Source organism: Lagopus leucura, unplaced genomic scaffold, assembly GCF_019238085.1.
Source record: "Lagopus leucura isolate 7727_CA_CO unplaced genomic scaffold, USGS_WTPT01 Super-Scaffold_100008, whole genome shotgun sequence".
Lineage (NCBI taxonomy): Eukaryota > Metazoa > Chordata > Aves > Galliformes > Phasianidae > Lagopus > Lagopus leucura.
The window spans coordinates 33,969,089-33,993,269 of NW_024962265.1; the positions used below are offsets into that span (position 1 = coordinate 33,969,089).

The following is a 24,181-nucleotide window of genomic DNA, read 5'->3' on the forward strand; positions in this document are numbered from 1 at the left end:
GGGTTTATTAATATTTCTGCAGTAAATCACAGGGTTAGAAATGTTACTCTCAGGAAAGAAAAGAAAAAAAAAAGCCAAACCTGACAGATATCCGAGCTCAGGTGGGAATTGAGGATCACAGCTCAGTGCAGTCCTAGAGAACAAAAGGGACTCTTAGGACCTTTATTTATAGGGCCTCAAGATAACTGACTTTGGTCAGAAAACTTTCCATTCTGGCTACAGTTTAGGTGAGGCAATCCTGGAATTTTCTCTCAGCTGTACAGTTCCAGTAATCCCAGTTTGTACAGTTCTGGCACTTTTCGGGTCAGGCTGTGATCCAAGGAGCAGGAGTTCCAGGTATGGTCAGGGAGTGCCTGACCGTCCCAACTCACTGCTCTCAAACAAAGGTGAAACCACAAGAGTGGCTTTTGTTGAAATTGCAGCGTGGCCCAGATGGGCTGCACTCATCTAGGCCATGCTCATTGACCACAAGGCAACGCTAATCCTCAAAAAGTGCCTTTTGTTGCCATTAAATTGAACTGATACTTCAATGCAATCAGTATCATCAAGTGGTTTGGCTTGGAATATGGAGTCTAGGAGATCTATAGGAGCAGCTACTCTCTAATGGAGTTGTATTTTGAAGCAGGACACTGTAAAAAGCTGATCTCCTAAAGAGGCTCCTAAACATTAGGGTCAATTTTCCAGTGCACTTTCTGAAGTGTCTGCAGTTCCCCGTGCAAGGCTGCCTAAACATAGCACTTCCAATTGAATACAACTATATGCAGGCAGACTGCTTCTTGCCAGCACTGTCCTTCTGAAATGAACACAGCAAACAACAATTTCAAAGTCTGGTAGAAAGTAACATTAAAAAGTATACCTGCTTTCAGTAGTTCAGCTTAGTTATTCCCACTAGAAACATCTTGTACAAGCTGAACATCGGGGCTCCAGATTAGTGGTAAAACTGACTTCATAGGATCATAGAATCGTAGAATGGCCTTAGATTAGAAGAGACACCAAGGATCATTAAACTCCAACTCCCCTGCCACAGGCAGGGCCATCAACTTCCAGATCTGGTAGCAGACCAGGCTGCCCAGGGCCCCATCCAACCTGGCCTTGAACACCTCCAGGGATGGAGCATCCACAACTTCTTTGGGCAGCCTGTGCCAGCACCTCACCACTCTCTCTGTGAAGAACTTTCCCCTGACATCCAATCTAAGCCTTCCTGCCTTGAGGTCAAATCCATTCTCCCTCGTTCCGTCACTGTTTACTCTTGTAAAAAGTTGATTCCCTCGTTTTTATAATCCCCTTTAAAAAATGGAAGGCTGCAATGAGGTCTCCTCACAGCCTTCTCTTCTCCAGGCTGAACAAGCCCAGCTCCCTCAGCCTGTCATTATAGGAGAGGTGCTCCAGCCCCCTGATCATCTTTGTGGCCCTCCTCTGGACCCTCTCCAACAGTTCTCTATCTTTCCTGTACTGGGGAACCCCAGGCCTGGATGCAGTACTCCAGATGGGGCTCAAAAGGGCAGAGTAAAGAAGGACAATCACCTTCCTCACCCTGCTGGCCACCCCTCTTCTGATGGAGCTCAGGATATCATTGGCTTTCTGAGCTGCAACTTCTCCTTATTAGTTCCACTATCAAAACAGGAACAATACAACAGGTGCCGATGGCTAGAGCAGAGAGTTTTTCACACTTGTTCATTTCAGTAGATCTCAGATTTCAGTAGATTTCAGTAGAAGAGGAATGTTGAAGTTGTGCCTTCTGCATGTGCTCCTTCCTCCCCAAATACTCCTGCCTGATGCCTTACCCCACCTGCCACCAAATGGCTCCACGGCCCCCTGCACCCAGAGCCCTGATGAACCCAGAACTGCTTCAGACACTGTGTAATAGCACAGCATGGCCAAGTTGCACCTGTTAATGCACAAATGATGTGTCGCATCCTTCAGCACTTGAGAAGAAAAGCCAAATTTGCATTGTCAGGGAATGGTTTAGTAATTCTGCCAATTAAAACCTGTTTATTTACTATGGCTACTTTTATTATGTTGTTACTAGTGGTATGTTGATGATGAACAGTGGCTATGCAGTAAAATCAAGACTGTAGATATTGCAACAGACAATAAAATTCCTCTGTTGCTTAGTTAACGTGGTACTTCCCACATTGTATAAGAAATTTGGCAAGTTTAGAGTGATGTTTTAAGTGTTGGGAAATTTCTATATACTCAAGAGGGTGTTTCTGACAACTGTAGAACAGAGAAATCAAAAGGGGGTGGGAGGAATTTAAAAGAAGAGACAGGTGCAAGAGAGCCTGCAGTCCCACTGTGTGTACGACACTGGCAACATGAGGTCTTTGCTAATCTTGGTGCTTTGCTTCCTGCCCCTGGCTGCTCTGGGGAAAGTCTATGGACGATGTGAGCTGGCAGCAGCTATGAAGCGTCTGGGACTTGATAACTATCGGGGATACAGCCTGGGAAACTGTAAGTCTGTACTCTTATGATTTCCAGGGAGCACACGGGGTGGGAATTTCCATTTAACAAGCTTCTTTAAAGTGAGCAGGTCTGCATGATGTTGGAATTTAGATATTAAGAAGCCATCGGTTTAGTCTATCTCTGCTTGCACAGACTGCAGGTATTTTCTACAGATTTTCCCTTTACGCTCCTTTCCCTGTGATTCTTCCTCAGCTGAACAGAGATGCTGTCATCGGAAAGGTTTCCCAGAAGCAGCCTGCCCCATTCTACCTCCTCAGATCCTATGTGCTCTGGTTTTACTTGCTTCAGTTCCTTCCTCTGCAGATGTTCCCAAGGCTGTGGAGCAAGCAGGAGCAGAGTGCGGAGCCATGCTGGGCAGAGACACTGGTGTCAGGCTGGCTTGGTGGGGATTGCTACAAGGAGTAGTGGGGGAGAAGGGATGCTGTGCATGCTGATGTGGGAAGGTCAGTCAGAAAGAAAGTGGGCTGAGAGGGGATCCTAGAGTCAAGGAGTGAGGGGCCACTTGAAAGCTTCTTTCCTCTGGTGGGCACTGACAACAGATTATTGTTAAACCAATTTCCTTTGAAGGGAAGCATGCATGCATTCTGTTCCCAGATCTGGAGAGCAATCCATCATGTTCACAGCTGAAACGTGAATCGCTGTCCCCATCCCTCCTCCTTCCTGCTGCCCTGACACGGATGCAGCAGCACGTAAATAGGACAAAATGAGGCCATCATAAGCCACGTAAAGTACAAGCAGCTGAAAAAGCCTCATTAAGGTGAGCAGGTATTGATGCAGAAAGAACACGGAGTGTGCCTGGCAGCAGGAGCAATGCGAGCAGCTTTGTTCGGACGCATCTGCACTGCTTGCCAAAAGCACCACCTGTGAGACGTGCTGGGGCTGCCCAAAGCTTCCAAGAGTGGTAGGAGCTGCGCTGCAGAGCACAGCCTGCCCGCCAGCATCCTGAGGCATGATTTGTGTGTCTGTATATAGGGAGGGAGGAACGCACAAAAGCATGCTGGAATTTATTTTTAGGAGTAGAAATCCTGTGCCAGGTTTACTAAGAACATTTTGAAGTTCAGGCATGTTGCATGTGTTTTTCACACCTGGTTGGATTGGAAAAACGGTGTGCTCTGGACACAGTCATCTTTCAATTAAGAGATGGATTGTGTACCTTCATACATAAGTCAGATAGAGGCTTAAAATAATAATCTCGGAGGGTTGTTTTTTTCTTTTGAATGGAACTTTGACAGGGGTGTGTGCCGCAAAATTCGAGAGTAACTTCAACACACATGCTACAAACCGTAACACGGATGGCAGTACCGACTACGGAATCCTACAGATCAACAGCCGCTGGTGGTGCAACGACGGCAGGACCCCAGGCTCCAGGAACCTGTGCAATATCCCATGCTCAGGTGAGCTCAGTTTCTCAAGGCAACAAATGCCCTTCCATAATCCATGTGCTAGTAGATGAGCAAAGGTTGGTTACAACCCCATCTTCAGAACAAAGCAGAACAAAATTCAAACTCACTCTTCTCATTTTCGAAAAGGAGATCTGCACTGTAGCCATGCACACATGAGAGGAAAAAGTTTCTTAATGGCAGGAACTGTGTTTCCCTGTCTACCCATCTGAATGTTTCTAGAGAAAAGAGGTTTCAGAGAAGCCATTTATTGATTAGCAGTGGCACTAACCTCTGGAAATTTTTGTTTGAAGGTAGTAAGAGCTTGACCCTTGCAAGATATTGTCCAAAATGCCACTTCCCCATCCCACTAGTGAAGGGGAGGAGAGGTGAACAGATTTGCAAATCCCCCCTAGTTAGATAAAGGTGAAGTGACACTCGAGGTCTGTACATACAAAGGAAAAAGCATCATTTTTAATAGGAGACTCCTATGAAACAATCATCCTACATGCGTTGGCCCTCCCACAATTATTTCTATCTAAGTACCATCCATGTGGGATGCAAGTGCAACGGCAGGTGTAGGGAGGAAAACATTTTGATCGTGTACTGTGTTTTGTTCATCTGTATGGCCAAACAAATAATGCATTCCTGTAACACCAACTCATTTTGACACGGACAAGGAATGCCTACACATGTAGCTAGGACCAACACATTAGAGGGAAAATAATCTGCAGGCAGAGTGAAAACGGGACAGCAGCAGAGGTCAGGGTAACCACACTGTAACTGCAAGCTTTCTCATCAGCCTGTGTCCAACACAGCACAGGGCTTACGCTGCCAGCTAATTTGTGATGCTTGTTCACCCCCAAAATGGCCATGTTCACACGGAAAGCAAAATAGAAAAGACTAAAATCTTTCTTTCTCACATCCTTTTAGTTAGGATTTCAGTTTTGTTTAAAGTATGGGTGTTTAGAACAGTGCAATAACCCTTTTGTCTTTCTAGAGCACAGCTGAATGGATGGTTATCTGCCAAGAAAGCCAACTAACAGTGCAGTTAGGTACCATAGGCAAAACAGTTTGGTTGCAGATTAACCATAAAATGATGGCAGAAAGTTGTTTGTTGTCACACTAGTAGCCGCATGCTATATTCTAACTCTATCTTCCAAAGACAAATGCATGAAATAGAGCTTCATCTTGCAGCCTGGATTATTCTGCATCATTTGTGGCTTTGCTTCACTGGGTTTACTCTGCCTGCATTCTGATAGCTGGAAGTCGCTAGAGGAAAATTCTTTGGTTTTCTTTGGAACTTAGAAACAGAGAAACTGCCACACATCTGAAGGCTTTGCTATTTACTCAGAGAGCGGTGAGGTGCTGGCACAGGCTGCCCAGAGAGGTTGTGGATGTCCCTTCCCTGGAGGTGTTCAAGGCCAGGTTGGATGCGGTCCCTGGCAGCCTGGTCTGGTATTAAATGGGGAGGCTGGTGGCCCTGCCTGTGGCAGTGGGGCTGGATAACCGTGATCCTTGAGGTCTCTTCCAACCCAGGCACTGTCCGATTCTGTGATCCCTTACCAAAGACTGGACAGCAGACATCCCAGAGATGAGTAAGGATCTCTGTGCAGTCAGGCCTTAGAATGGGGATCTGGAAGCCCAGGGTGGCTGCACGCTGCTCCCAGGTTCCCTTTCCCCAGGTCGTGGCGCATCTCTCGCTCTTCTCCCCCACGCTGCCTGTCCCTGCGTGCTGCACACACTGGCGCCGCTCTGCTGCCTGTTTCAGCAGACACCGTGCGGGCCCACGGGAGCGGGGAGCAAAGTGCTCAACGCCAACACGCTGATCGCCTGAAGACGGTTAAGAATAAAATCATCAAATGACGCTTTTTACGCTTCCCTTCTTAAGCACTGCTGAGCTCGGACATAACGGCGAGCGTGAACTGCGCGAAGAAGATCGTCAGCGATGGAAACGGCATGAACGCGTGGTAGGTGGCGGGGGGTTCCGGGGAGAGGAGCCAACAGCGCCGACGGCAGCGCCGTCCCTCACCGCTCCTCTCCCTCCGCTCAGGGTCGCCTGGCGCAACCGCTGCAAGGGCACCGACGTCCACGCGTGGATCAGAGGCTGCCGCCTGTGAGGAGCCGCCGCGCCCAGCCCGCCCACCGCACGGCCGACCGCTTTGATAGCGCGACGATCCCCGCTTGGCAGTTTTAAACGCGTTCCTCATTAAAGCCACCATCCGCAAACGGCTTCCCGTCGCTCCGCGCCTCTTTCCGCTGTCTGGGCGCCACTCGCGGCGCGGGCGGGGCGGGGCGGGGCGGAGCGGGGGCCGGGCGGGAGCTCGCGGCCAACCGGCGGCCAACAGGCGCCCCGTGACGGCGCCGCCCCGCCCCCGTGACGCGACGCGGGCGCCGGGGCCGCGGGGCTGAGCGCTGCGCTGCGGCGGGGCCGGGCCGGGCCGGGGCGGGAGCTGAGCGCGGCGCGGCTGCGGGCGGCGCCCCCTCCGGTGCAATATGTTCAAGAGAATGGCTGAGTTCGGGCCTGACTCCGGGGGCAGGGTGAAGGTGCGGCGCGGGCGGAGGGACGGGGCGGGCGCGGGGCTCGTCCGGCGGGTGCCGGGGCCTCTGCCGGCCCGCCCGGCTCGGGCTGCTGCGGCGCTTACAGGCGCGCTTCTCGCCGCTGCCGCTTCTCTTCTCTCCCGCGCAAGGGCGTCACCATCGTGAAGCCGGTAGTGTACGGGAACGTGGCGCGGTACTTCGGGAAGAAGAGGGAGGAGGACGGGCACACGCATCAGTGGACGGTTTACGTGAAGCCCTACAGGAACGAGGTAGGGCCCGAAGCGCCCGTGCCGTCGGCGCCGTGCCGGGGTGCGCGGTGGGGCTGAGCGAGCTTCTCTCCTAGGACATGTCCGCCTACGTGAAAAAAATCCAGTTCAAGCTGCACGAGAGCTACGGGAATCCTCTCCGAGGTGGGTGTTGTGTCGGGGCGTTTGCTCCCCTCGGTCCCGCTGAGGCTCATCGCCCTCATCTCTGTTTCGCGCTGCAGTCGTTACCAAACCGCCGTACGAGATCACCGAAACGGGCTGGGGCGAATTTGAAATCATCATCAAGATATTTTTCATTGACCCAAACGAGCGACCTGTGAGTACGCTGAGCTTCTGATAGTGCTTCTGCCATTCTGGCGGCCCGGTGCTGGGCTGCTTTGTACGGCCGGTCACAGCCCGCCAGCCACGGAGCTGGTAGAGCTCACTTTTCTAGGAGACGTGCTCTGTCTTCATTCAGAGGGTGCCTGTGTTTGCTGGTTTCTGTGCTGCACTGCAGGCTGAGGCTTCTGGGACAGCTTTGGCTGCACTTGGCTTCTCTGGTGCTTGGCAGTACAGGAACACATCGCACCGCACCTAAACTACAGCAATGATAAGGCTGTGGAAACCACTCTCAAACTGATTTATTGGCAAAATGGCTCTAAACTAAATCATCTTCTCTGTTTGGAAATGCTGTAAAGAAGGTCTTTGTGGGTTCTTATGCATCTATCCTCAAGCACTTGCCCAGACAGTATAAAGGCATTAAGCTGCATTTATAGCAGGCATGTTTAATAATGAATATTGAATTTAAGTAACTCTGCTGATGTTGTATGATGTCTATTTTTGTATTCCTAAAAGCATTTAAAATCCTATACAGTTGTTTAGTAAGAACATTTGCTACTGTTTTGTATCTAGGAGATGATTGGTGTTTCCCTATGGTTGTCAAGCTTATAAAGCTCTGTCTTTGTATCTAGGTAACCCTGTATCACTTGCTGAAGCTTTTTCAGTCTGACACCAATGCGATCCTGGGAAAGAAAACTGTAGTTTCTGAATTCTATGATGAAATGGTATGAAAATTTTAATGTAAACCAAGCCTGACTTTATTTAGAAAAGTATTAATGGGGCTGTGTACTTTGGTCCTTCCTTAGATATTTCAAGATCCTACTGCCATGATGCAGCAACTGTTAACAACGTCCCGTCAGCTGACACTTGGCGCTTACAAGCACGAAACAGAGTGTAAGTGCAAAATGAGAATACCTTCACCAACTGTCATTTACTATTAATGTTTTCTGCAGGATGTGATCATACAGTGAGTCTGGCTGCATGAATTTTGAATAGCTTGGTATTAGCAGTGACAGCATGATCACAGAATCACAGAATGACCTGGGTTGGAAGGGACCTCAAGGATTGTGGATCTCCAACCCCCCACCACAGGCAGGGCCACCAACCTCCACATTTAATGCTAGACCAGGCTGCCCACAGTCCCATCCAACCTGGCCTTGAACACCTCCAGGGATGGGGCATGATTGATGCCTGGCTTATCATATTTGGGATAGTTTGGTTGATTTTATGAAGGTGTGAAGTGCAAGCAAAAATTATCCTCACTGAATTGCACTGTCCAAAAGTATGATATGTGTGGGATCTGGAGGGATCCACGACTGAGGGGAGATTTGATCACTATCACCCGTTTCTTTTGCTGTAACCAGTTGAGATTTTTTTTCACCTAACCTTTAATTTTTGGGGTTTTGTTGTTCTTCTTTAGTTTTTGTTTTGTTTTGTTTTTTTGTTTTTTTTTTAAATTATTATTATTTGTTTGTTTGTTTTTCTTTGTTTTTTACTCTGGCAAATGCCATTGTGAATTACACTGTTTCAACCTCGAAACTGATAGACTGAATGAGGTCATCAAGCAAACTTTTCTTCTTCTGCTATTCCATTTTTTTTCCAGTTACCATTTTTACTAACATTGCTGAGTCTGTAAGGCTAAAAGTAATTGTTTTGTATTTTTTCAGGACATGTGCTTTCCAAATTACTGCCACATGTATAAAGAAAAGTCAAAATTTTAAAGATAATTCATATTTCTTTTTCTTTATTGCCATCACAGTTGCAGATCTTGAAGTAAAAACCAGGGAAAAGCTGGAAGCTGCCAAAAAGAAAACCAGTTTTGAAATTGCTGAGCTTAAAGAAAGGTTGAAAGCAAGTCGTGAAACCATCAACTGTTTAAAGAGTGAAATCAGAAAACTCGAAGAGGATGATCAGTCTAAAGATATGTGATGAGTGTTGGTAAGGAGCCTGTAATGAGGATGAAAGGACTTCAGTCGTGGAGTTGTATGCGTTCTCTCCAATTCTGTAATGGAGACTGTATGAATTTCATTTGCAAATCACTGCAGTGTGTGGCAACTGACTGTTGATAAATGGGAGAAAACAAGAATGAATGTATCCTCATTTTATAGCTAAAATCTCTGGGTATGTACTGGTTTATTTCAAGGAGAAGGGATCGAAGAGAGGGAGGCCAGATTGCTGCTTGTACTGACTGCATTTGAGTGGTGTAGGAACATTCTGCATATGGTCCTGTGTTAGTTTACAGAACGCCACTGTTTACTGTTTTGGTTTTGTTTTTTACTTTTTCTACTGCAACGTTAAGGTTTTAGAAGTTGAAAATAAAACATGCAGGTTTTTAAATACTTTTTTGTCTCTATCCAGTTTGGGCTTCAAGTATCATTGTTAATAACAAGTCCTGATTTAAGTCAGAGGTTGAAATGTAATGGTATCCAAGATGCTTAAGTTTGCTATCAGCAGAACAAAAAAAAAAAACTTCATAAAATCAAAAAAATAGCATTTTTAATAACTTCTTTATCAACAGATAAGAGTTTCTAGCCCTGCATCTGCTTTCACTTATATAGTTGATGCCTTTATATTTTGTGTGTTTGGATGCAGGAATAGATTCCTGCTCTGTTTTGTGGATATTCTATTTAACACTCGTACTCTGCTGTGTTTAGCCTTTGAAAAATCCATGAGTCCAAAAGCCATGAAAAAAATCAGTGCCTGATCTTTGGCTTGTAAATCTCCCTCTTCTTTTGTAGCCTGATAGAGATGGCAGACCCTCGGGTTTATAAAGGCTTGGGCATCTTTGCTACTTTGAGATTCTGTGTTGCAGTTACCTCTGGCAGAGAGGAGAAAAACCCCACAGACCTCATCCCCTTCTTCTATAGAAAGCAATATTGTTAATGCTTTGAGAACAAAGCACTGGTTTGAAACAATTGATAATTAGCATTTAACATGGCTTGGTACAGATTCAGAGCTGAAATAGTTGTGACAATGTGAACTCAGTATGGAGACTTCATTAAGAAAAACAGCTGTTAAAATTGGGCACGTTTCATCGAAGAGGATGGGGCAGCTTGCACAAGTGCTGCCCACACAAATCCCTCCTGGTGCTGCAGACCAATTTTTCTGGCATTCTGACTGCCATTGCTGCTGATCACAGAGAGCAACTGTTTTTATCAGCCACAAGCAATTTGCTTATATTGTTTTCCAAGCAGTGTAGGTAAGTATAAATGCATTGGCTTCGTAGCACTTTGAGTATACTTATTAAAAACATAAATGAAAGACAAATTTGCTTTGCTTGGGTGCATAGGACACTTCTAATTGCAACCTGCTTTTTGTTAGAGGCTGTCTTCTGAGGCTAGAACTGACTTTGACAAGTTGAGAAACTGGCAACTGAGCTATTGCTATTGAAGGATCCTTGTTAACAAAGTTAATTGTCTTTCAAGGTTCGGTTTATTCATTAAATTTGCTTTTAAGCAGTAGCTGAAGAAGAATGTGCTGTCTCCCAAACACCAGGTGGCAGCTCTGTGCAAAGTGATCTCTGGTCTCACCAGTCTTTCAATTGCTGGGATTCTGGCGCGTCTGGGAGGGCTCAGACCGAGTTCATTGGGTTAAACAACGGGTCCTGCTTTCTGTAGACGTGACCGGTTTCTCTCAGTTTATGAACAGTTTATGAAACTGTTCAACAGCAAATCACATGCACTGAGAGAGGAAACAAATACAAGTGCTACTGTTTGCAGGTTTTGTTCGTTTAGTAAAGGAGTCAGGTTTTAAAATTCAAAATCTGCCTGCTTCTGGTTTTTTTTTAATTTTTTTTTTAATTTTTATTTGTTTGGGGTTCTTTTTAGTGCTTTATCTTTCTTTGCCAGGACTGTGTAACAATGGCAATGAAAAAGAAAGTGCCAGGCAATCTCCTGGCTTGCATACTTCAGCAGGCTCAGAACTGCCGGTCTTTCCACAAGTATTATTTTTAAAACTTAATTTCAATAGTAGACTTCTACCACTAGTCATTGCTTAGTGAACGTTTAACTTACAAGTGTGTTGGAAGTTTTGATATTCCTGAATGGAGTAGGGAAGGACAGACTAACTATGGGAAAAGTACATTATGAGAATCAGGATGATGAAAAGTATAGAAACACTGAGAAATTCTTGTTTTACATCCATCTTGTAACTAATTGGGATTTGTTTAAACATTCACTTATGCAACATTCGTAGTATTTCCATTTAAAAGCAGTAAAAGATAAATCGTGAAATCGTGATTTTCAGATGGAACACTGCCTTCCTATGCACCTGACCAACTTCCAGAGGAAAAACCTCTTGAAAGCCGAGAGATTAAGCCACCAAAAGAACTCATTTGCATTGGAATACGTAGTATTTGTCCTCTTCCTCCCGGGTAATTAGTATACTTTATAGGGTGCTTATATGTTAAATGAGTGGCTGGCACTCTTTATTCTCACAGCTGCGGGGAATTCTGTCCTTTAGGACAGAAACAATTGTAATCTGTTCTACTGGTGACTGCTTTGTCAGTACTTCCACCTGAAGAGATTCTTCAACGTCTAGTTCTGCAATATTTGGCAAATCTCACATTTTATTTCATACTCTATTCATGCCTATGCTTATTAAAGCATTAATCCGGGTCATTTTTGTTTTAATCACTGTCCTGATCTGAGTGATGACTGTGTCCTACCTAAAGCTCGATTCAGGTCCTAAACCTCTTCAACTCTCTGTAGCCAACATGAAGAATCTTCAAAAGTTGGTTTGAAGGACTTCTGGCTAACTGTAGATGTTACTTCCTAGCTTCTGCACGGAAGGCTGTGTAGTAGTTAGAGCATTCAACCTCTAAACTAGAGAAGATTTTTCCTGAGGAAGTCTGAATCTTCATTCCACGCTTTGTACAACATGAGGTCAAGATGGCATTCTCTATCACTGCTGTTCACCTTAGCATAGAGAGTCCGATCTGCATGAGGTCTCTGGAATGGGACAGGGAACAGGCAAAGGAAAACCAACATGTAATGCAGTGATTAGAGCACTGGAAACAACAAAGGAAGTATTCTTTTTAGAGCTGAAAGTATCACTATCTTTACTGGGCAGGTATCATTAGAAGAGAGTTAGAGCCTCAGTAAATGAATACGTTACCAGCCAGGAGTGGCAGTGTTAGGTAAAGGCTACTGTTGCCCTGGTCACTCTAGGACCACAGAACATAGAATCTTTTGAGTTGGAAGGGAATCTTAAAGGTCGCTTAGGTCAACTCACATGCAATGAACAGGGATGGCTACAGCTAGATCAGGTTGCTTAGAGCCTCATTCAGCCTAACCTTAGATATCTCCTGGGATATCTCCACCACTCTCTGGGCAACCTGATCCAGTGCCTTGCCACCCATATTGTAAAAAAAAAATAATCATCTTCCTTATATCCAATATAAATCTCTCCTCTGTTAGTTGAAACTGTTTCCCCTTGTTCTGTCATAACGGACCTTGCTAAAGAGTCTGTCCCCTTCCTTCTTATAGTCCTCTTTTAGATATTGTAAAGCTGCTATCATGTCTCTCCAGAGCCTTCTATTCTCCAGGCTGAGCAGCCCCAGCTCTCTCAGCCTGCCCTCATGAGAGAGGTGTTCCATCCCTTGGATCATTTTTGTGGCCCTCCTCTGGACATGCTCTTACAGGTCTGCATCTCTCCTGTACTCCATATCTGAATGCAGTACTCCAGGTGAGGTCTCACCAGCAGAGAACAGAGGAGCAGGATTACCTTCCTTGACCTGCTGGCCATGTTAGTTTTGATACAGCCCAGGATAAGGTTGGCTTTCTGGGCTACAAGGGCACATTGTTGGCTCATGTCCAGTTGCCATACCCCCAGGTCCTTTCCAGCAGGGCTGTTCTCCATCCTTATGTCCCCCAGCTTGTACTGGTGGGGGGGGTTACCACTACCCAGGCACCAAACCTTGCACATGGAGTTGTTGAACCGCATGAGGTTCTCCTAGGCCCACTGCTGGAGCCTGTCTGGATCCCTATGGGTGGTATCCTGTCCCTCAGGCATGTCAACTGCACCACACAGCTTGGTTTCATTCACAGATGTGCTGATTGAGGTGTGCACTCAATCCCACTGTCAATGTCATTGATGAAGATGTTAAAGAGCTCTGGTCCCAGCACCTACTCCTGAAGGGCGCCACTTGTCACTGGTCTCCATCCAGACACTGAGCCATTGACAGGCATGCTGTGGGCAATGTAAGCAGAGTGCAGAATAGCTCTGCTGTACAGCCGACTACCAGGCCTCAGGCAGCAGTCTGCTCCTGGGACAGCAATTGATGCTCTGAGTATCTCATTACTGCTCTGTCTGCCAGTCCTGCTTCCTGCTAGACTCATTCTACAGTATTTTGCAGACGAGGATCCACTTGTAATCTCAAAGAGTTAATGTGATCTACCTGTATTAATTAAATTGTGTTTCAAGTTCTGCTTACTTTTTATTAACAAACAAGCAAAGAATCCTAGCTGTGCATTTGCAGAGGATAAAGAAGATTTCTAAGGCTGTGAATTCTTTCTAGTGTTGTTTTTGGTTTTGTTTCATCAAGGATAAAGGCAGGAAAACAGTGGTTATTGTAAAGATGATTAAATTGCTTTATATGCATTTGTGTTGCATTTTTTTTGGAACAGATTGACACAGTGTGTGCATTTTAAAAATGGAGAAGCAGTAAAAGCTTTCATGGCCTTATTGTCTAAAAAGTGAAATTTAATTAAAGTTTGTTTGTAGTCTAATCTGATCCCATGCAATACTAAGTGCTAACGGCATCCTGCTTGTGCATTTGGAGCTGGAAATGCTTCATACTTCACTAAGACAATCTGACTTCCAGTTTGTAAAGTGGGTTTCAGTCAGACCTCTGGGGGATGGAGGTAATAAATCAATAAATGGAGATGCTACATTTTCAGTTGAAAGGCCACTTATTTTGATAATGTTTTATATGTCATGGTAGGCAGACTTTACAGCACTCCTTTATAAGGATTAAGCTCAAGCTCTCAGAAGCCTGGTAGCCACCTATGTATAAGTTTAAAGAAACATTTTTTTTCCCATTTCCCACTCAGCCATTGCTGCTGTATGCCCTCACATCGACTTTGCATTTTCTTGCAGTGTATTTTGTACATTTGCCCAAATAGCTGTCCTTTGGAAGTTCCTCCTCCCTCCCCATTTTTGTGCTACAGCTCCTTTATCACACTTGTCAAACAGTAAAAAACAGAGACCTGTAAGACAAAAAGAGCTTGGTTTTGTTGCTGCTGTTGATCTCAGAGTTTTATCTGACAGTATAGTCTGCTAGCTTCAGCTTTACCTGAATCCTGAGATGGTTTGTGCAACAAATCCAAATACATTTTGTAGTCATCTAACACTTGTACATAACCAAGATCTGTTCTTGGTTGGTAGCCATTATACCTGTGTTACCCTGTGCAAAAAATGTCCAAACAAACCCAAATCCTGAGGCTGAACCTCTACTGAAGTGGCTCAGATACAAAAACAAAATTCACGAGTTTATGTTTTTTCTTTTTAGTAGCAGTAAATCATTGTTATATCACTGTGTCAGACACGAACTTGCCATCATTACCACTTCGGTTGGAATTTCTGCCTTAAAAAATACCACCAACAAATAAATCAACTCAGTTACTTGGTGCACTGTGATCTCTTTGCTATCCCACAGTCGTTCAGTTTCCCAAGGACTGCCTGCAGCTCACTCCTGTTGGGCCAAAATTGCATCCAAACTAACTTCAGTGAAGAGATTTAGTAATTGTGGAGCAGAACTGGATTTGAAACAACATTCTCATGATCAAAGATTCTAAGAAGCTTTTGTAGTAATTGGAGAATAACAACTATATAAAATGTGTTTGCTTCTCATATTTAAATTAAGCATAAAGATAAAATGCATGAGTGCCTTATTAAATGAACTTACAGATATTGCATCTGATAAGATCAAAGCAATTGAGTGGGATTTTAATTTAGGCATTTGACTGACTTTGTCTTTAAAAAAAAAGTTTTTGAAGTAATGCTGGCTTTGTTCCATAATATCTGAAAGGTTCGCTCAGTTGTGGATTGCTCCACTGGGAACAATTCCCTCCTCTACTGCTGTATTATTATTTATGTAGCACCCTGAGAATACTGCATGGTGCACGTGCAAAGCATGCAGGCATGGTGCCAGGCCTGGAGACTGCAAGCAAAATGGTCAGTAGAAGATGGGTGGTGTAATAAATTGCAGAGCTGCACTTGAGCTGTAAGTGGTGTCCTTCAGCTCTAAGGTTATTGCCTTCACTTGCTTTGATCTGAAGAAGCATTTAGTGCAGTTGAAATCCTTCTGGGGCAACAGAGTATGAGGGATCCAGGGCTGTTCAGCCTGGGGAAGAGAAGGCTCTGGGGAGACCTGAGGGTGGCCTGTCAGTATCTAAAAAGGAGCTATAAGAAAGAAGAGAACAGACTCTTTGGCAGTCTGCTGTGATAGAACAAGGGGAAATGGTTTCAGACAAACAGAGGGGAGATTTAAATTGGATATAAGGAAGCAGTTTTTAACATAAGGGTGGTGAGGCACTGGACCACATTGCCCAGAGAGGTGGTGGATGCCCCGTCCACAGAGGTATTCAAAGACAGGTTGGGGAGGCTCTGAGCAACCTGATGTAGCCGTAGGTTCCTGCTCATTGCAGGGGAATTGACTAAATGAACTTTGAAGGTCCCTTCCAACTCAAACAACTCTATGATTCTATGATTCTAACTCAGCCTGTTTGGAGTGGCTAAGTGATGTGACTGACTGTTGTGCTATGGGTTTCATTACCTTTAAAAAAGCTTTTTAAAAAACAGTATTCCTGGAAGACTCGGGAATGAAGATTGTTCTTCTGTTTTTAAAAAAGGAAGCTAGACTTGAGCCCGAATTCTCTGACAATCTCCCATTTGTATCAAAATGGATTTGAGCTGGGAAGATGGAGAAGACATGCATTTGTTTGGTACAGAAGCAAATCACCTTTGGGAAGAAAATGTCAGAGCAGAAGGTCTAAGCACCTCATTTCATTTTGGCAAATTAATCCTGCATCAACCGATTCTGAATGTAGAACAAATAAACCCAAACACTTCAGGTTGTCACACAGAGGTTTGTACTGACAAATGGATCTTAAATGGGATGAGGATATGCCACCTGCCCTGAGTGCTGACATGAGCAACTCCTTGAACCAACTAGGGGAGGGATGATGGTATGACAGAGAAGGAAAAACCACCACAGATCATTGCAGGCCACAGTTACCAGCCTTGTTTGTTCTGCCACAAGAGAGTTCAAACATTCTTAACAGTGGAATGAACTTCCCCAAAGAGTCAAAGTCTCATGAACTTTAACTTTTTTCACTTCAGCTGGAAGATCTATTTCTTTAGGGCTCTTCAATTTAAAAGCAAGTCATTTTTTTCATGCCTTGTTAAAACAAAAGCTGTTCTGTCATCCTTTTCTCCTCCTGCTATGAGACAGTATGGATGAACAAACAGAAGGGTCGAGTTTCCCCCTGTAGCAGTTAGCTGCTCCCACCTGAGCCAGGCCAATCTGAGAAGAATTCCACGGTCTCCATCCTCCAGGCTCTTCTGCAGACATCTTTCTATGTGAGAGAATGAGGGTGGTACATATTTTGATTCCGTTCTTGATTTGGCTTAAAATCTATGTTGTTATAAGTAATTGAAGGGAAATATAATTATTTTTGCTAAAATAATTATTACTTGAAATACTATTAAATTAACAAGTCTACTTTTATTTCCCATGTTTCAAGCAATTATGTAGTTTGCTTATACCAGCTTCATGTGCAAATTATGGCAGTTCTAAAGCTGAAAAATAATACAGTAATTGAAAATGAGACACTGCACAAACACCTTTACACCCTATAACCAATAATTCTGCTTTTCCGTACTTCGTCCACTCTTGTGCTGTGCCTCCTCTGAGGGAACATGCCCAGTGTTATCCTACTAGGGCTGGAGCAGTTGCTCTCATCAGCCCACTGCCTTCACATAGCAGTTTCTGCCCACATTGGTTTGAAGGTTCTCTCTTTCTTGAAGGAGCCTTACACTCCTTACACAGCGTGGATAAATAAAGACATTGCTATTTTTCTTCTCTTAGGACATCAGGCTCTGATCAGCAGTCTGGCAGTGGTTTCAGAAATGGAGTTCTCCCTTGAGCAGGGTGGGACCCTTCAGCTGAAGGCCTGCTGGGATCCTCCACAGTGCTCCTGGCCTTCTGCCTCTCTCAATCCCAGCGCTTGGCTCTCCACTCAATTCAAGTTGTGCTTGCAGAATATGTGGGATGAAGGAGAGCAAAGCCTGGAGCACCAGTACTCAGAACTGTTGATCTTGCACTTTCTCTGACCACTGCTTTCACTAACAAATTATGATGAAGAGGCAGGAAAGGAGAATAACCCTGCCAGGGTGAGCTCAGATTCCCTCTGCATGTTTATTGCTGAGCAGGCAGAGCTCTTTGGGAAGGCAGAAGGAGAGTGTGTTTCGCTGGTTTTCAACCTGGTAATTTGACTTCTTTGGAGAAGATTTTATTTCTTGCATTTCTTCTACAGGCAAACTGCACAACAGCAGTGTAGGGCCAAGTTACTTCAATATTTACATCGAGGTTAACTCAAACAAATGTATATAGCTGTTACCCAGGTAGGAAAAGTACTGGATGGAAACAAACACAATTGGATCTGATTTTGCTGCATCTCAGACATGTTAATGATCTCTGAGCATGAAAAAAAATACAGCAGACCCAGAACCTGGAAGGATTAATCCATCCATACATGAAAAACATCAAAAAGGTGCTCTAGGGAGTCCTATAAAAAACACTCTGTAATTCTGGAAGCTGATGGCAAAATGCACACCACAACAGCTGTGATAAGAAGATATCAGTTGACCAGTTTTCTTTTCTCTCTGCTGCAGATCCTCTGTGTTGCCATTCTATAGCAGAGAACTTCTGCAAGTGCAATGGTTTTCCTGGACTAGGAACCACAGCAGAACACATGCTCCAAGTATGCAGACCCAAGGAAAAAAAAGAAAGTGTTATTTTTAACATTTTCTCTCTTATAATTACCATTCGTAACTTACAGCTTATGCTGTGTAAAGACTGAGAAAGCCAGTGATTGATTTAAATCTGCCTTAATTTTTTTTTTACCAAAGGCAAAAACTCCACACACCAGTGCTTAATCATACTTTGCATCATGTACAAGCATGCAGCTTGCCATACAAATTCCATAAGGTGCTTAATCTGCTATTGCAAAAATACTTATTTGCATACAATCACACCCTACTGTGGTTTTAAATGTTTTCTGAGAATACATTTTAAGCCTATTATCTTAACCTCACTGCCTTTCTACCCACATATAGACTAGCAGACATGCAAACCCTTCAGCTTAATTGCAGGCAGACCTGAATAAAAATTAAAGTACATTTGTTCTTTAAAACTACAGAGCTCGGCTTCTTCCATGACTGTTGCATGTGAACACACTGAGTTCAGCTGCAGAGCTGTAGCATGGTCTGCATCTTACACAGAAAATTTCTTGTTAGAGGGGAAAGCAGTGATGGGCAGTTTGGAGTATTTCTGTTGTATGAATTGTTTGTTCATGCCATGCAGGCCAGTTGCTGAGCATAAACAGTCACAAAGAACACAGGGCTATCTTATCACCTGAAAATCTTAACCAAAATACTAACAAGCACTGACCCTAGTTAGGGAAATGAAGATGAAGAGCATCTTTTTGCACGCCTTCTTGATCCAGAAGTGGAAAATATGTGCTCACACAACTGCATTACGTGCCATGGCAGCACATGCTATGCCCTTCCCCCATCACTTGTGTTTAACTAACAATACACCAAGGTGCCTTGTCCCCACTATGTTCTTGCACTCTATATGGATCAGTTATCCTAGAACAAAAATATTCTCCTTCTATCATGAACATATTGTATGGAGTCATGTACACACAGCTGCTCAAAGCAGGGCTGGGCAGCAGGGCAGGCTGCTCAGGACTACGTCCAGCCAAGCTTGGAATGTCTGCCAGGATAGCAGCTGTGCCACTCTGGGCAGCTCCTTCCAATACTTGACTATCTTCATAGTAAAAGTTAAAAAAAATTTTTTTTTAAAACCCAACAACTCCATATATTAGCAGTATTTCCCTTGCCTTGTTACATTTGCCAGCTGCCAACAGCACCTTTGAGTCTAATCCTTTCTTTGAAGCAATGATAGTTTTAGTCTTTATGTTCTGGAAGCAAAGATCCGTACTCAAATTCTGGAGCATCTGCAAAAGACACTGCCTTCTGTTGCTCTAAACCAGTTGTCTGTTATTTCCTATTACCACTTGCTAGAAGTTTATGACAGTTCCCTACCTTCTCTCCACAATTCAGTCACTTTCCTCCGATCACCCAGCAATTGATCACTTGGTCTTCCTCAATCTGAAAAGTTCCAGTGCTGGTAATTATGTCTTATACAGAAACCAATGTCTACGCTGTATTCACCTTCCTCCTGACACGGGAAAACCAAGTTTATGCTGCTTTCTAACTGTGGCCATACGACTGATCCCCACAGAAATATCACAACACTTTTTGCTCCAGTCAGTCTTCCCTTTCAAATAATTTCTGATATTTTTCTTACTTGGAGCTGGCAATGAAGTTTCCAAAGAACCGCCTACAGAGACACTTAAGAACTCCTTCCTCTGCAATATCACTTGCAGAACTATGCACTCATAATTAAGATTGGCTTTACCCATACATATCTCTTTACATTTATGGAGACTGAATTTCAGCCCCTAGTTTCACGCTCAGGCTCAGCAGGATGGGATCCTTCCAAAGCTCTTTGCCGTCAGCTTTATATTCCTCTACTGTACAGGATTTTGCATCAGCAGCAAACCATGCTGCTTCCTTACTCGCTCTCCTTCCAAGACCATTTTGAACATGCCAACCAGTGCAGGTCCCAGCATGAATCCTTGTGGGAGTCTGATTGTAACTTTCCTGCAGTGTAAAAAATGACTATTTATTGCTTCCCATTAACCCTCCTCCTTCAGCTAGTTACCGATTCACAAGACAGCCCTCCCTCTGAACCTACGACTGCCAACTTTCTTTAGCAGCATTGGTGTGGAACTGTGCCAAAAGCTCTTTTGAAATCACTTTATCACCCTGGTTTATCAGTTTGTTCATTTTGTCAAAGGACTTCATAATGACAAAGCTTTTTCTATCTACAAAAAATGATGTTGATTTTTCCATGGTCTGACGTACTTGTCTATATGCCAAAGCCTCACCCCAGCTCCCTGTCACCGATCTGCTTGTTTGACCTGAGACAAGACTACATCACTAAGAGGTCTCCAATACTGAAAGTGAACATTTATGATCCTTAAACACTCACCCAGCTGCTTTCCAGCCATGAGGTGCTTACATTCCATGAATTCTCATTTCAGTGACTTCAGTATGTACTTCCCAGCAACCCAGTCCTTCTCCTAAGGGTCTGACAAAATCAGTCACAACAGAATAATGTCAGTGGGTAGGTTTAAGGAAGCAGTAATAGCTGTATGATGGTTATAGGTGAAGGAAAACAGGAATTTATATTTTCACAGATAGAAGTTGAAACCAAACCCAGGCAGCTTAAGTTTTGGGTTTTCTAATATTGAACTATAGGAAAAGGAAGGTTTCTCCTATCCCTCAAATTCATGTCTTGTATAAAGATATACAAGTATACAAGCACCGAATGTGCTGGAGTGAACTCCACCATGCAGCTCTTTGCAACTCAGTTTTACTTTTGAGGGTATCAAGAGAGACACTGTAAATGTTGCAGCTGTTCTTACCAGTCCACTCTGCATTGAAACACCTCCCTTATAGTGGAATTGGTAAAATGGACCATTTGTCAGCATCTTCACCATGAATTTGCAGTGTGATCCTAACCCAGAGTTCCCAAATTCCCACTGTAGCAACTAGGGCAAACACACAGTCCCTCTGCCAATTTTCCAGCAGCAGTCACAATGCTTGCTTATGGGATGCAGCAGAGCATTATATTCCAAGATTCCTAGGCACTAAATCCAAGCACTGTGCCTGCAGTCACACAAATGCCATCAATCTCTCACAGGGAGAAGCTTAGCCAGCTTCTTGTTTGGATCCCATGTGATCCCATTCCTCCAGCTGCCTCCATCACATACCATCTGCGAAACCTGGATTGAGAACCATCAACTCCACCAAGCAGCATGATTTTTTAATGATCAGTGCCACAACACTGAGCTATGCAACACCAGGACTCCCACACACCTAGCCAATGCTCCCCTGTAAGTAACATGCAGCTATAACTCTTCCTCTGGAAGACAGAATGAGGAAATAATCCCACTAATGCTAATGACATATCAACTAATACAATGACAAATGCCCTAAGAATACCGAAGTAGTTACTCACTGAATGAATAAATAAATAAGGCAAAGGGCACATGCTGCATGCAGAGATTTAAAATAACCAGCTGCCTTTTCCTGTGAGAGGCATCCATGCCGTGTCCTGCTTGAGGAAGGTTTCCAAACTACAAGAATTGAGCATGATTACACATAATTAATTCCTTCTACTTTGTACTCACAAGGGAGTCCATTTGCAGTTGCACAAGTTGCCTAATATTTAAAAATCTGACACTGTGTTGATGCTTTTCAAACACTGTTTTGTACAAACTTCACAGTTAAATGTGCACAGCTCTGAGGCCCCGAAACTCTGCAACACCAAGGGGTGAATGAAGGGCATAGCAGCTGTCTTCACATGGAATTTCCTTGCTTTCATCTGACAATATCTGTTCTCAAATGTTATTGCGATGTAGTGTAGCTTTTTTTCTTTGAATTAGGTTTACATCCCACTTGGTTATCACGGGCTAGTTGGAAACAGCCCGTGAAACACTCTGCAGTCAGCACATTGGTGCTGCTCCTGGGAAGCAGCCAGAAAGAAGTTACGGGAGCTGCATGTGGCAGCCTTTGTTGGGGGAAGTGAAAACAGTTCAATTCAGTTAAGCAGAACATTCACTTGTGAAGCAAACTGAATTTATAGAACTCGGGAGGCCCAAGAGGCAGCTTCACTCGTAGAATAATGTCTTTGACACTTTCAGTGTTCAAATGGGCAAGGGACTAAGAATCCAGCATCTGAAGGGGTAAAATACACAAAATCTCAGTAAGCTTAGCATAAAATAAGGTCAGAGAAAATACCTGAGTTTAAAATTACACTTTTGCTACTCACTGTAGTATCTGGGATTGTTTGTTCTGGAGAAAGAAGGCTCAAGGGAAACCAGATCACTCTCCACAATGACCCGAAAGGAGTTGTGCCAAGGTGGGGATTGGCCTCTTCTTCCATGTAACAGTGATAGGATGAGTGGAAATGGTCTCCTGTTGTGCCAGGAGAGGTTCAAGTTCGGTATTAGGAAAAATTTCTTCTCCGAAGGAGTGGTGAGGCACTGAACCAGGCTGCCCAGGGAGGTGGTGGAGTCAGCGTCCCTGGAGGTGTTCAAGAAAGGAGCAAACGTGGAACTGAGGAACGTGGTTTAGTGGACGTGGTGGTGCTAGGTTGATGGTTGGACTTCATGAGCTTAGTGGTCTTTCCAACTTTAATGATTCTATAATTCTGTGAAATTCTATGGATCAGTACTCACAGCAACAAGCATCATCTCCATCACAGCACATTATTCAGAGCTCATGAATCCTTTAATCATATCAGAGGTACGTAGAGGTACATGTGTACAGCATGAAGCCAATGTGTACATCTGAGGACGTATGAAGTGCAATACCAACAATGATCTGTGCAATTCCTGCACCACTCTTCCCCAAGTATCACAGGAATAAGTACAGAAGATTTGTCAGATTCCAGCCATTTCAGGAGAGGTTTCGTTATGAATTAAACTGTCCAGATGCAGTATGTCTTTACTTACCATTAGATTTCTTTTTTTTTTTTTTTTTTTAATTAATTTAATTAATTTTTATTAATTTAATTTAATTAATTTATTAATGAAGCAGTGAACTACTGGTTTAAATCATTGGCTCAATTTTATATTTCTGAAAAAAAAAAAAACAACAGTATTAACTCTATGGGGATAGTTTTTTTTTTTTTTTTTTTTCTGAAGAAGTGCAGATCAGGCCATAAGTGGCTGCTATATGGCCCTTACTGTATGCAAGGGCTTTGTTTGACTGTGGAAACAACAACTTCTTGATTTGACATACAAAGGGTCATTCTACTTAGCATGCCACACATGAGGAGAGGCAGAATGTGACCAGTGTTGCGCTGTTGCTAGCACAATAAGTCCCGCACTCTCTCTTTGTAAATCTGTTTTCCAGCTCCTGAAATGTTTGCTATGGACTTCTTTTTTTTTAAATCATTTTTTTTTTTTTTTTAAGTGTCCAATGGATTTGGGGACTGACAGAATAAAATTGCACTCCTAGGTAACGTCTTAGAACAGAGAAAGAGAGCGAGTTTCTGTACCACATTTCAGCCAGGAGCATGCTTTTGCTGCTGAGTCACAAACCCTGAAAGGCACTATTATATAGGAGCCCTCACCTACAGCTGAGCTAGGTGGTGCCTATAGCAAAATCAAAGGCCTTGTTCATCACAACATGAAATGACTGCAGTTTTCTGTGATTTGTCATGAAGCTGTTGCTACAGTTTTATTTTTAGGAGAAACTGTTTACTCTTTTATGTTTCAATTTGTAGTTGAAACATTTATGATGTGACCCGGTATCCATCTCCAAAAATATTTCAAGGCTTTGGTCAGTATGCTGAAGTATACACAACTTGTGCTGATCAGAAAGGGCTTCCCACTAGAGAAGACATGAAATGGGATAGATTACAAAGGAACTCCAGAAACACAATCTGGCATTCCATTCCCTCAGTGTTCCTTCTTTGTCAGACCCAGGCATTAAGAACACAAGATGGATCATAGAATCATAGAATGGCCTGGGTTGAAAAGGCCCACCATGATCACCTAATTTCAACCCCCCTGCTATGTGCAAGGGTAAGATGAGTAAGGGAAAACTTTATTAATGAGATAAATCTACTGATAAAATTTAATATATGATTGGGCTGCTCTTTCAATTACAGAACCGAATAGTCTTTAATTTTTAAAGTAGCTTACAGGCAAAGGCAATAATCTGCTAGGTCCAAATTCAATGATAAATCCCACAGTGTTGATCCCTTCTTGTAAAAATCCAGGAACTGGAGTGACATGAGTCTATGAACCAACACTGAGAGATGCTACAGTAGTGAAATGAGAGCTG

At 43.8% G+C, this 24,181-nt stretch overlaps 2 protein-coding genes across 2 annotated transcripts; both read left to right on the forward strand.

The window, feature by feature from the left end:
* Positions 1 to 2,277: 2,277 nt before the first annotated feature.
* Positions 2,278 to 6,069, forward strand: LYZ (lysozyme). The gene is made up of 4 exons (XM_042872656.1): positions 2,278 to 2,451; positions 3,696 to 3,857; positions 5,734 to 5,812; positions 5,896 to 6,069. Exons 1-4 carry the CDS (start codon positions 2,316 to 2,318, stop codon positions 5,960 to 5,962), a joined length of 444 nt encoding a protein of 147 aa, XP_042728590.1. The 5' UTR covers positions 2,278 to 2,315; the 3' UTR covers positions 5,963 to 6,069.
* Positions 6,070 to 6,293: 224 nt separating this feature from the next.
* On the forward strand, positions 6,294 to 9,307 carry YEATS4 (YEATS domain containing 4). Its single transcript, XM_042872572.1, has 7 exons — positions 6,294 to 6,389; positions 6,533 to 6,652; positions 6,727 to 6,793; positions 6,871 to 6,965; positions 7,600 to 7,692; positions 7,774 to 7,861; positions 8,727 to 9,307. The coding sequence occupies exons 1-7, from the start codon at positions 6,339 to 6,341 to the stop codon at positions 8,894 to 8,896; spliced, it is 684 nt and encodes a 227-aa protein (XP_042728506.1). The 5' UTR covers positions 6,294 to 6,338; the 3' UTR covers positions 8,897 to 9,307.
* Positions 9,308 to 24,181: the final 14,874 nt, after the last annotated feature.

Coding starts and splice junctions, on each gene's coding strand:
- YEATS4 (XM_042872572.1), top strand. CDS start 6,339: ATGTTCAAGAGAATGGCTGAGTTCGGGCCTGACTCCGGGGGCAGGGTG. Junction 6,390..6,532: donor ACTCCGGGGGCAGGGTGAAG/GTGCGGCGCGGG, acceptor CTCCCGCGCAAG/GGCGTCACCATCGTGAAGCC. Junction 7,693..7,773: donor CTGAATTCTATGATGAAATG/GTATGAAAATTT, acceptor GTCCTTCCTTAG/ATATTTCAAGATCCTACTGC.
- LYZ (XM_042872656.1), top strand. CDS start 2,316: ATGAGGTCTTTGCTAATCTTGGTGCTTTGCTTCCTGCCCCTGGCTGCT. Junction 2,452..3,695: donor GGGATACAGCCTGGGAAACT/GTAAGTCTGTAC, acceptor GAACTTTGACAG/GGGTGTGTGCCGCAAAATTC. Junction 3,858..5,733: donor GTGCAATATCCCATGCTCAG/GTGAGCTCAGTT, acceptor TCCCTTCTTAAG/CACTGCTGAGCTCGGACATA.